The sequence below is a fragment of the Dermacentor andersoni genome, chromosome 2, assembly GCF_023375885.2.
Source record: "Dermacentor andersoni chromosome 2, qqDerAnde1_hic_scaffold, whole genome shotgun sequence".
Taxonomy (NCBI): Eukaryota; Metazoa; Arthropoda; class Arachnida; order Ixodida; family Ixodidae; genus Dermacentor; species Dermacentor andersoni.
Window position 1 is genome coordinate 50,429,212 of NC_092815.1, and position 13,356 is coordinate 50,442,567.

Genomic DNA, 13,356 nt, shown 5'->3' on the forward strand with positions numbered 1-13,356 from the left:
TACCTGGTTAATGCCTCTAAACAGACACCATATATACTGGCTAAGTGCCACTTCATCCTCTTGATAGAAGTAATGCGATATGTATTCATAAAACATTATGCGCATGCCATATACATGTTTTCGTAATAAGAATCAATAGGACGTCGGCCCCAACAAATTATCTCGGGTAATCTTTTCACATGAATAACCTGTTTCCTCCCCTCCTTCCCATCTTCCATTTCTATGTTTTTGTCTCCTCCTTTCTAAAAGTAGGCAGGCGCTGTGCCCCTTCCGGTGGCATCTGCCAGCCTGCTCCTCGCTTTTCCTTTCCTGTCATGTGTGTATACGTTTTCAAAACAAATAATAATAGCTCGGAAATGTATCACACATCACAAAGATTAAAACGACACATTACAAAATGACATTAAGATAAGCCAAAGCACAAAATTTCCCCATATAGAAATACAGCTAAAAACATGAAGAACGCTGAAAGTACAGTAAAGAAACAGGACGTCACAAGAACGAAAAGCGCATACCATGTTACAAATATAATCATTGCATATAAATAAAATGTCACTTTCACCAAGCATAAATGCACATGCACCATTATTCAAGTGCATCACATACATTAGTAGGATCTTGAAACTGTTTAACCTCAGTCCTAAATCACATAGATGTTAGTCACAACCATACGAAGCCAATGAAGCCGGAGAAAGCTCAGGAGAAATTAACTGCTATGTTTTATTGAAATAGTAGCTTCTCTTTCTATCCCCCTTAACCCTTCCCCCTGCGCAGGGTAGCCAACCGGAACTATCTCTGGTTAACCTCCCTGCCTTTCTCTGCATTATTTTCTCTCTCTCTCTCTAGTAATAATTATAAGTACATTAAAGGCAAGTGTATATTAGGTACATTAAATCTATATTAAGTGCATCAAGTGCAAGGTATATTAAGTCTACACAAGTGTATATTATGTACATCAAAGATAACTGTATAGTATTGATTTGTACACCCTAATCAATCATCACTCAACCAGAATGATCCACTTCATACCAATCAAAATTGCTCACGTGCAGGTTGACATCCAGAACCGCACGTCCGAGGTCGACCTGGTCAACTACATGCCCAACGGCGAGTGGGAGCTGCTTGAGGCGCGAATGGTGCGCAACGTGGTGTACTACCCGTGCTGTCCGGACCAGCCCTTCCCGGACATCACGGTGGTCCTGGTTATCAGGCGCAAGACGCTCTACTACATGTACAACGTGGTCATGCCCTGCATCATGATGTCCGTACTCACTCTGCTCGTCTTCTGTCTACCGCCGGACTCGGGCGAGAAGATCGCACTCGGCGTCACAGTGCTGCTCGCATTCTCCGTGTTCATGCTGGCCATAGCGGAGAAGATGCCCGAGACCTCAGAGTCCATACCCTTACTAGGTCAGTGCACCTGCAATGTATCCGTGCGAAATAGAGCTCGCGGCCTTCAGTCTTAAAGTATTTAAGACATTTTAGTACGCTTGCACAGCACTAAGCGCTAGGTAAACGAGGGAATCATTGAGTCTGGAATCGGACTATAATAAAATGGAGGTTGCAAGAGCTCCGTAAGATGTGTATGATAGCGAGGAACAGCCTCGACTAGGCAGGTTATCTTCTGTACTGGGATCAAAATAAGATATATAATCCCTTCTGACCATTCTTACATGGGAAAACGCAGCTCTTAGAGATCACGTGCTTAAAGTTGTTTCGCAGCTGCACGCTAAACGTGGTAACATCGTAAAATTTCGAATGTACATATCTGAGAGAAAAGGTATATATTTATTTTAAATAATGGCAGCTACCACATGGGCCTGAATCTTCTGGGCATTTCTTTAAAAATAAGCTGAACCACGGAAACCAGCTCTGAACTTATAAAATAATCGATAATATCAAAATTTCCAGGAAAGTTATTCACTTCAGCGCCAGGCCTTATTTTACACATGCCGTTACATGACGCTTGGTGCGGCTGTTTAGTAATATTGGCGCCAAGTCTGTCGAAAGTTATCCAGAACACTAAAGCCAGAGAACTACTTAAGAGATTGCCGATGACGAACAATACCTTACTTTGTGACCTTTCGTAACGTTACCCGATTACGAGTGTAACTTAACGACCCTTGGCTCGTGGTGCTATTTGATCTCGTCGTTTCGAATGTGGGCGGATCCGTAGGACTGATGTGTTATGTACATAACCTATGTGGACTCTGCGTAAGACAATGGTTAGAGCAGAAACCATACTCGACGTGCACGATAAATCGATGCAGCCTCACAATGTCGCTCGTTGAACCGTAACGCAGGCATCTACCTCACGGCCGTGATGGCCATCACATCCATCTCGGTCGTGATGACAGTGATCGTGCTCAACTTCCACTACCGTGGTCCCAGCCGCAAGGAAGTGCCCACGTGGCTCCGCCGTCTCCTGCTCGACCGATCTTCCTCCGGTCGCGGGTGGTTCTCGAGGCCGGCGCGTCGCAAGACCGTCGGCGACAACCACGTGCACTTCTACGACTTGCCGTCGCGCACAGCGGCCGCCAAGGACCGCTCCGACGACGACGGCGACGGCGGACGCCGGACGGCCGACGACACCTTCCGGCTCGTGGTCGACAGCGTCGCGATCGGCGGCGAGTACGCCGAGCACTCCGCGAGCAACGAGTCGCCGAGCCCTGTCATCCACGGCGACGTGGCCCGAAACAACGCCTCTGCAACAGCCAGGCACCGCCGGTGTCGCAGCGGTACAGGTGCTGGTGGCGGATCCACGAAGCGCGTTCAGGAAGAAGTGCTGCGGACTTTGCGGTACCTACTGGAGAAGCAACAGCGTGAGGAGCATCTCACCCGGACTGTAAATGAGTGGCGACAGATAGCGCTCGTGATAGACCGCACGCTCTTCTGGTTCTTCCTGATCATCACAGCCGCCTCCTCCATCTGCTTCCTTGTTGTCATACCGATGCAGAGGCGGGGACTGTGACTGTGACTTGAGCAGAGTTGTCTGCAAGTTTGTCGTGTGATGACGTGCTGAAAGAGTGACGGGAGTGAGAAGAGAGAAAAATCTATATGTGCGTTACCGTTTTGACTATCTGGGCGGCCTTCACGAGGCCTGAATTTTTGGTTTGCGAGTCGCAGTGGGTGTTAAAACAAAGCCGTGGCCGAGCTGCGGATTTTGCCTCTTCCACGCTTAAACGCTGGAGGGCACCTGCGTTATTTTAGTGGAAATATACATTCCTACGAGCTGACGAGTAAGATAATTAAAATAAATCTAACCACTCAATTCGGTCGTTCACATCTCAGGATTTGCACGGGTGTCTTACGATCGTTTTTAGCGTTTCAAATGCAGTAACAGCTTAATAAGGAAAATAAATAAATAAATAAATAAATAAATAAAGAATTCACATCCGGCTGTGTCTGACAGACAAGAAATGTTAATTGTCAAGGAGACCAAACGTACTTAAGATTGCTACTCTTTAAATAGGTCCCAGTTTCATTGCGTAATATCTACATTAACGTGAGTTCCGAACACTGTGCTTGAGCACAGTCACAAGTAACTATGTTGTTCGTCAAGACGGTAACACATGCAACCTTTTCAATGTATAAAATTGTTGCTCACCGGATCATTTACGAATATCTTGCTTGTTAAAAATGTCTCATTTGTGCCAAGTGGGCCGCATTTTCGCAATCACAATCAACGCAAATGAAACAACCGGCAGACAAAATGCTGTGAGAGTGCTTGAACGCTCCAATTCTGGGACTACAGAGATGTGACCTTCCTGTTCACTTGCTTAACAAAATACCTGTTCTTCCAAACCTAAGCGAACGTTATATCTCCTTCACAACACGCGATGCTCTTTATATGTTAAGAAGCTTATGCTTGTTGTTAGTGAGCTAGCTGTACCGCCACGTACAAATCTTTTTGGAAAAGAACTTAGAGGGATGTGCTCGAGAGACAAAATTAAAATGCAGCCAACTGCACTTAGTTACTTAACCACTACCATGGTGCTTGTGATATTTAAAGAGACTAACTTTGCCCCAACTGTCCCCGAGACAAGTGTCGCACGATAACCCTTAGGGACTTGGTGGTCATATCTTAAAAACAAAAACATCGTATCATACGGCGCCATCCACTACACACGTAGGCAAGAATACCGGTTTTATCCTTAGCAATAAGTCGTATTGTTATGTTGTTCGTTTCAGGAACTTCTGTTGAGGCATGTGCATGAAATTTCAACGCCAATTGACTCCACCCCTCCTCCCCCGTCCCTTATTTTAGCTTCACTGTCAACAATGATCAAACAAGAAATCGTATACGAATAAAGAAGAGGTATATCACAGGCATATGACAAGTACGTGCCACAATACACGTACCAGTTTTCTGTGAATGTGATAAAGCACACATTTCACTGAGTTGACCACCGAACGAAGGTTTTTTATCGCGCGAACAGATTACAGCGCTAATAAACAGCTATTATTAAGCTTTACCGTTTTGCATCTCCTCACTGGATGGTAGCGATCAGAAAGCGCATGAATCTTCAAAGAACTGCTCAGAGTCATCCTAGCGCGAGTTTGCTCAGTAGTACGTCATTATTAGTACTTCCGCTGTAGATATATGTTGTGCTAGCGAGTTGCTGTCCATGACTTACTGCTGTGGTAGTGATTTTATACATCCATCGTGCAATCGTGTGGTTTGTTGCAAGCACATGGGTGATAAAAGATACTACTACAGCGACCAACAGTGTTTGTGTTTCTTTTCGTTGTTGTTTTTGTTGTTCTTGATGATTATAAGCGGTCGATGACGTAGAAATGTCATCCGGAATGGTATGTTAGCGATAAGGCATCTTTACGTCGAGAATACCAGCAAAACAGAAACGAAGCGTGCATGGAGCAACTGCGACCAATCCACGACGTTGACTTTTTGTGACTTGGTGCTTGAGGGCTCAGCTCAGGAAAACCAGAAGTTCTAACGCTTATATGTAGCCTTGTGCACCGCAATCCCCACCTTGAAGCATGCGTCTAGCAGAAACTATTGTTATCCTTCTAGCTGGCCATCGCTCGTTGTGTAGCCTCCTTAAGTTCACTTATACGCACCTACAGCCGTTCGTCTAACGCTCCAGTCATATCACTGCTCAGACCGAAATGCGGACGAGGGCCTGAGCAGCGGTCTGACTTGAGCGCACGAACTTATGTTCTCGCACAGCACAATTACCTGCTTAATCTTCTTTATCAAATTTCAATGTGCCTCTTGTGTTAGCCGGAGTAGGAAATTTTTTTGCCTCCATGCACGCGTGCTGCATTAACCTTACTTGTGCTTTTTTTGACCACGATATATTTGTTGCTGTTTTTTCAATAAATGACCACTATCGTAGCGACTCTTTCTTCTATAGCCGAAATTCCGAAAGGCACTACAAAAAATGATACGTAAAAAAAAACGCAATTTGGCATTGACAACCCGTAAACAACGTAAGCTAGTCATCTCTCGATGGTCTCTTATCTTTTGATAGGTCGTACTTATACACTGGCGCTCACATACGTAGGAGCAAAAAAAAATGAAGTTGGAGACTTGAGAAACAGCTTGATGCGACACTTTGGGCTGAAAGTCCAAGAAATCTGATTTCATCATTCCCACACTAGACAATAGTTCTAGGGCATGCCGAGAAATCATACTTATGTCGCGCGCCTAAAACGAACATCTATAAGTTCTAGCTACTACAAACCTTCTTTCTTTTTTTGTATTGTTATTCACGGAGAGTTTGTCTCTTCTTTCCCCAATAAAAGGAGTGCACCATAACTAGGCCACATTAAAGGAAGAGCGTTCATGAAGAAGTTGCGGGAAAGCAAGCAAGTATCAGGTGCTTAAGCAAATTTTCTCATTGAGGGAATAAAGCGGCGTCTGGCGTTTGAAGTAGCAAAACGCACTCAAATCGCCATAGGCTTCCATTCCACGTCATGGCCGCGCCTCGGCGGAGTTCCCATTGGCTGCGACCCCACGGCACGAGCGCGTCTCGACGAAGCAGAGCAGGCGAAATGAAACACCTGCTACCGCAGTGGTGCGTCAAAGTATGTGCCTTTTGCATGGGGGCAGCAAGTCCAACATCCAACCACCAAACACCGACCAAGAAAACGAGCGAAAGAGCCAAAGAAAGTTATTCGCCTAATAAAATAATACTAATAAATAAAAGGAAACGATTACGTGGGCCATGGTGGGACACAACCGCCATTAGGACACAACCGCATGCACGCTTCTGTCTTGCCATCTAACGCCTTGAGATTGGCGCCTGCGACGCGTTCCATACACAAACAATTTCCTAGAAAAGTGAACGTACACATGCTCACGTCAATTTTCATAATGCAACAATCGTAGGAACGGAATACGTTAATAGTCACGCACAAAAGTTATCCGGATCGGTTCTTCGTCACATCGCGTAGGAACAAATTTCTTACATAAGCGGCAAGCGCTCCAATTATCTCCACCCTTCCCTCGAGGCAGCCAGTGCTTTGAAACGCTTTATGTGAAACTGCACAGCCTTTGAGATCTGCCCAGTTTCGCCAATCAATCACAATAGTAGCTAGCACTTTGAGACATTATTTGGCATTGTACCGCCTTCGTAATCTGTCTATGTCGCAACGGAGCAGGTTCTAACATTTCTTTTCTTCGTCGATGTACAATAAATTAGTTATCGAGCCATCATAAATAGGCCATTGTCTTGCCTATGTCGCCATATACACACACGTGTCAAACGGAAAATAGCTCGCCTTACACTGGCACGCTGCACCAACCGGTAATATTTAACAGAACCCCAAACGACGCTACATAACCCGTTCCCTCTTCGCATAGCATTAATTCGCACAGTGTGTGAAATCTGCATATTTTATTATTATTTTCTATTATTTAGTTAAGAAATGGAGACTGATAACTTAGGACAACTCTGAGTGGATACACCAACCTAGCTTATGCAACTTCTTTTCGTTGCACTGAACTTCGTAATGGGAACTCTTTTAGTATGCTACGGTTCGCATTCATCATTATAAACTAATCAATTAATACTAAATCATTCATTACCCGAGTTTGGGCAGAAACGTTTGCAACTGCTGTCTCAATGGTACTGTTCCGCAGGAAATAGGCACGCACTATCTCACGTGACACAAGGCCCCGGTTCATTCTGGTATATGTCATTCTACCGGTCTCGCGACCTACTCGAAAGCTACAAAAGATGACGCCACGAATGATCCTTAGTGTGGCAGAAACGTCCTCCATGAACGCAGGTGGGGTGAATGATGCAGTGCATAAACTAGCAAACCAAGATTATTGTTATTGCTATTGTTATTATTATTGTAGATTTCAATCACCCCCACAAACATACCAGGATTTGAACGAAATAACAGGGCAAATGTTCGACTTTTTCCAGTCTTCTGTCTCCTCTTCTAGTTTCTAGCATTTTCCAACGTTTGGACAGCTCCAGCATTCATCCTCTCGGCTTCGTCAGTTGATGCTCATACCGTACCGCGCTAGTCTCTTAACGTGGCGTCATCAAACTCCAGCGAATGCACTTTTTCTAGTTTACTCAGGCCATAATGCAACATGGCAATGTGAACTCGACGACTGGTTATTCAAAAGATGAACACATCCTTGCATGTCATAGTGACAACCAAGATTTTACAAACTCCGTTGCCTGCATGAGATACATGAAGTGTGGAAACGTTGTTTCAGCGCTTTCACCTTGGTGTGGCATACACAAAGCACTTTCTTTGTATAATTCATCGAGTAATCTCCGCGTCATGTTTGTGAAGACATAGTCCACGTGCTGCCGGACTGGCCCTTATATAGGTGTAGCAAAGGCAACAGATGCGCTTTAAAATTATATAGGAATCTTGGAAATCATCCATTATTGCTTGAGACAATACTTGGACCACGGCCAGCTAGTGGCCTTGAAAGAACAGAATTCAATTCTGTAAAAGATGTCTTGTGAACACGGACATGTGCGCAAAATAATATAGAACGATATTGTGCAGTGACTAGCCTTCGTTGTCATCTTTTGGTTGCTTTTTTTTACCACTTGTAAGTGTGTCTGTGCGCCCTGAAGTGTTCTGTTTACTTTTCATTATTATATTGTTGTATTATTATTTTCGACCAAATTTATTTTTTGCATATAAGAGAAGTGGAGTAGCCGGATGCGTACTACTTCAGTTCTCCTGTTAAACCCCTTTCAGGACTCCACCTACCTCTTCCAGCTGCGATAAGCTTCAGCGTATCGTAATGTCGTGCTCGTCATGTTTCTGGTGCGAAAGGAGGTAGAAGCTCAAAGCTGGGCTTCCTATTGAAGTGGAGGTTTATAGAGAATACAAAACTGAATCCATCCAAGATAAAGGTATTATTAAAGCATTGACGTTTCGGCGCCCACACGGGCGCCTTATTCACAATCAGGGCTCGCATGCGAGGTCCAAAACGTCAAATTGTGCTTGTTTATACATCTAAAATCAACAATCAGTCACCTTCGTCTACGTCAGGTGTGTTTTTTTCCAGGGCTTGTTGTGTCCGTCCGCCCGCCTTTTGCTTTAGGCCGACGACGTCATCCCCAAGTCGTCGTCGTCAAGCCGTCTGCTCTTCCTCAGCTTCGATCAGCCGTGTCATAATGTAAATACAACTAGGCCTGAACTTACCACTGATAACATTTGCGAAAACACGCTTAGATTGTGATGATTGTGACGTCTCGACTGCTGCAGCGCGGCCGCGTGTCGCGTGCTACATCCCTTTTATCGGAATGACGTTTCTACACCTCGCATTCCTTACAAACTCTCCCTTGCACCCGATTTGGCGCACACTGTAACGCGCTGGCCCACTCAACACACCTTGAGTTTCCTGTTAGATAGCTTTAAGGTTAAGGCCTCCTATATTGCTTCAAAGAAATGTGTGACCAATGCTAAGATCGCACTTGTGCCTTCTAGCAAAGCAGCCCAATGCTCTAACCATTAAGCCGCTATCACGCACTTGGTTCTCTCATGCCAAAGTCGCGCTCTTTGAAGCGCCCAGCACGTTCCTCAGAAGAACGCCAGTTTCTGGCATTCTTCATTCGAGATAGCTAGAAATTTGAGACGCTGTCTTTGACTGCACTGCGTCCAGGATCGTCCCATATTTCCTGTTAGATACCTTCAAAGTGCATGGTGAAGTACCACTGTAACGATATCGAATTAAAGAAGTCGCAGCTTCGACCGAAAGGCTAAACATTGACAGCGCGAGCAAAGTATTAGGCAACTACACGAAGCAATGGTCGTATTGTTTTATCGGCTGGATAAATTGCAGTTAACCTTCGCTTACTAATTAAATGAACAAACAAGGTGCACACGCCATATACGGGCAAACGTGAACAGATCTTACTCGATGACCGCGACCACTGGCTGTCACAACGCTGGCATGATGACCAAACGTATCGTGGTTGACCGAGCTGTTACACTTTCTTTGAATACCATGGGTTGTATACTATGTTGTATGTGTGTATCTTCCGTCTGCAGTTGTTATATGTTGTAAGTCCTGTTGTGTAGAGATAACTGAACTTATGTGCTTGTTTCGATACATATTTTAGCACCTTCACTTGTTTACCGAGCTGTGCATGTCTCTTAGGGTCATTTTCTTCGGAGGGTGAAACTTTGGAAATATTCGTGCTGCTCTGTACCCGGTGCAATAAGTTTTTGTACCTTTAGTTTTGCTTGCCTTGGAAAAATCAGTAGCCGACACCAATAAAGGCGCCAGCCTCTCCTTTAAAAAGCGGCAGCCACGGCAGTAGGATTCCCCTTCACGCTGCCTCTCACATCAGCACGAACTAGGAGCCATAGAACACAGCGCACACGAAGACATCAGCCATCTCGTGTTTCCCACATTTGCTCTCTACGCGGATTATCTATTGACCGCGCCATGTGCAGCCGCGGCCAGAGAAGAGAGGAGACGCGCGCTAACCTGCTCCCCTACTCTGCCCCTCCTAGCGCGCGCTCATCCAGGGTCATCTCCCTGCTGCCACACTTGGGCGAGCGAGAAAACGGCATGCATTATTCCCGCCCTTCCCTTGCGCGCACAATAAGACATCGCGCATCAAGCCACCATCATTCTCGGCTCGATCACTCTGGCACGCTTGCCCCTGCACCTATAGCACACGGCGGTGCGGCCGCGATCGTATCGCACTTCGACTTTATACTAAACCTCACGGCCACAACAACGGCAGCGACGGCGGCGACGACGAGGACAGAAATTAGCCTGGAGCGTCCACATGATTGCTATTGCAACAAAACAATGTTTTGCCGACAGTGCCACCATCGGGATTCGAATCTCGCTGCTCGGCAGCGTGCAGCTGGACGGGACAACCAATACGCTACCGCGAAGCTTCGGTGCTTGATAATTTGAGCAGGGTTTTATTCCCGGCACAGGCTCTGGTCAGGACTGACTGTGCTGCTAATTGGTCCTGCATTCTGACTATGGTGAATGAGTGCAACAGGCGGGGCGGACAGACAGACACACAAGAAAGAAGACAAAAGACGGGTGCTATGCTATCAACAGTCGATTAACACAGTGTGTTTATCTGTCTTGCCTATTTTAGAGCGCAGCTCCTAAGCGCCCGTTCCTGCGTTGAACGTCGGCGTTCCTCGGCGTCGTCGGCGTAACCGAGCAAACTAGCAGACGGAAGGATGAAAGAGTGAACGGGGAGCGCTGCGGGGGATGAAAAGCGAAGAAAGCGCGAGGAGGAAAGCGGAGGAGCAGGCTGCACTGAAAGCATGAGGCGGAAAGTAGAGAAGCAGAGTATAGGAAAGCGTGAGAAGAAAAGTTGGTGGTCGGCGACGATGGCTACGAGATGGCGCCAGAGTAGCGCAGGTCGTCTGTTCATCGATGGCATGCGGCGAGCGCGTCCAACGATAATATATATGAAAACAAAGCGCTGCATTAGCAGAGGTCTGTTTGCGGCGGCTGCTGTGAATCACGCCCACGCGTCAGCCACACGCCGCCTCTAGTGATCTCCTGATTAGCGAAGCAGTCACGCTACACTTCCCTCTGCTTGCAACGTGCTGCATGAGATAGATTGTCCCTTCAGCCAATATATCGCGAAATGAAAACACGTATTGGGCTGCGCTCAAAGTCCGCATTAGGGAGTGTCGTAATTGGGGGTGAATTTTAAATGCGAAAGCATTTCTATGTCTATCCAACGTGAAATTGGTCCGTCCCGTAAGCCATCTTGAGCGAATACAGAGTGAAGAAAAGTGAAGCGAACAGTGCGTATATTCATTGAAATCACCCATACAACACGCAGAACACCATGCGTTTCAAAAAAGAACAAGCTCAAAATAAACATCTGAACCATCAATCATGTATTGCGTACCCCCTTACAAATGTAGTGATGGTTTTGCAACACCTTCGCTAAATTAATCTTAATTCACCCTAACACCAATGTCGTGGGTTCCACTCCCCCCAAAGGCAGAGCGTTCGAGTGTCTTAATCAATTATATCTTAATTAAAAGTGGCTAATTAACTTCGCCTTAAATAACACCAATAGTCGTGGGTTCGAGTGTCGTAATGAGAGAGAGAGACAGGGAGAGAAATAAACTTTATTGTTAGACCAGGCTTCTTGAGCCCAAAAGTGGGTGGCCTCCTCAGTCCAGGAAGCCATGGCTCGCTGCCGCCGCCCGAGCCCTGTTCACCAAGCGTAGCTGGTTGTCAGGGTCTTGCGTCACCAGCAGAGCCTCCCACTGGTCTTCCGCTTCTTCCTCTGAATCCGCTCCTTTCTGCATGTGATCACCTGGTGGTGATGATGACGTCGGTACTTCTCGATTATTCCTGCACCCCAGTACCACTTGGCGCAAGGTGTTGGGCGTGTCCGCCGGACAGAACTTGCAGTGTCGCCCGTAGGTGCCCGGATACATGGCGAGCAGCAGTGTTCGATGCGGGTACCAGCCTGGAGTCTTCTCCAGGTTACCGCTTGTTCCCTGCTCATCGTCTTATACGCGGGCGGTTAGCGATGCCTTTGCTTTCTGTAGTGCGCCAAGATATCCGAGTACTTGGATATCCGATCATCATCCTCGTCACAGTCGTTGGTCCGTGTTCTCTGCGTGTCGGAGATGGTTGGGCGTGCATGATCTCAAACCGCGGCGTGCGCCGCCTGGTTCCCCGCGAGAGACTCGTGTCCCGGCGTCCAGAGGATTTGTGCTGCTTCTATCTCGGTGTTGTTCAAGACCTGAAGTGCTGCCTTTCCGATCCTTCCGTTCACATACCTTCTGCATGCTTCTTGCGAGTCCGTCAAGACGGTAACCAGGGTCTTCTTGCACGTTGCGATAGCCAGGGCTATGCCCAGCTCTTCCGCTGTGTTCGCGTCCTTGGCCCATATGGATGTGGCTGTAAGTTGTTCGCCCTTCTCGTCGACCACACTGATTGCAAATCGGTCGTTTGTTTTCTACGCAGCTGGGTCCGTGTATCTCATATTTTTTTTGCTGTTGGTGCGTTTGCGTATGTGCTTGAGCGCCTGTATTCTCGCCTGTCTCCTTTCCTTGTCGTCCTCGGGATGTATGTTTCTGGGAATGGTACTTATGTGTAGCTTGTCTCTGATCTCGTGTGGGATACGCTGAGGTCGGTGCCTCTCATCCTCGACTTGGTAGCCCACATCTTGGAGCAGGGCTCTTCCCGTCTTTGTCAGCTTTAGTCTCTCCAGTTGGTTGGCGTTGTGCGCTTCCACGAGCACTTCCCACGTGTTGTGGACTCCCATTTTGAGTAGTTTCGCTGTGGACGTGGAGGGGGACAGGTCCGAGGCAATTTTGTAGGATTTTCTGATGATGGCGTTTACTTTGTCTCGTTGACTGTTCTTCATGTCAACGTATGGGGTCTCGTACGTAACGATGTCGTGAGCAGCGCTTGTATTATTCTCGTGAAGTCTTCCTCCTTGAGTCCCTGCCTTTTGCTCGTCACTATATTGATAAGGTGGGTTATTTGTTGCATTGTTCTCTGAATTTTTTCCAACTCTGCTCCCCCGGCCCCGTCCTTTTGAATCAGGAGTTCGAGGATGCGGAGCGTCGTTACCTGCGGAATCACGATGCCTCCTACCTTTACTTCCGGGTCTGGTATATGCTGCGGTTGTCGGCCTCTTTTGCGCTTTCTCAGCACCAAGAGCTCTGACTTTTCTGGTGCGCACGTCAGTCCACATGCTTCCAGGTACCTCTCCGTTGGGTCAACCGCTTCTTGCAGAGCGTCTTGCTGTTTACCTGTCGACCCTCCCGTAGTCCAGATGGTGAGGTCGTCAGCATATATTGCGTGACCAATCCCTTCTATTTGCTTCAGTTGTTTGGGTAGCGAGTTCATCGCTAGATTGTATAGCATCAGCGAAATGACGGAGCCTT

At 46.9% G+C, this 13,356-nt stretch overlaps 1 protein-coding gene across 1 annotated transcript in view; it reads left to right on the plus strand.

Moving 5' to 3' along the window:
* The window catches only part of LOC126542315 (neuronal acetylcholine receptor subunit alpha-10-like), a 188,600-nt gene extending 178,843 nt beyond the window's left edge, over positions 1-9,757 (plus strand). Inside the window, exons 6-7 of the mRNA XM_050189334.3 lie at positions 1,053-1,410; positions 2,304-9,757. Coding sequence (XP_050045291.1) covers positions 1,053-1,410; positions 2,304-2,971 — 1,026 coding nt within the window. The 3' untranslated portion in view covers positions 2,972-9,757. The remainder of the gene's footprint in view (positions 1-1,052; positions 1,411-2,303) is intronic.
* Positions 9,758-13,356: the final 3,599 nt, after the last annotated feature.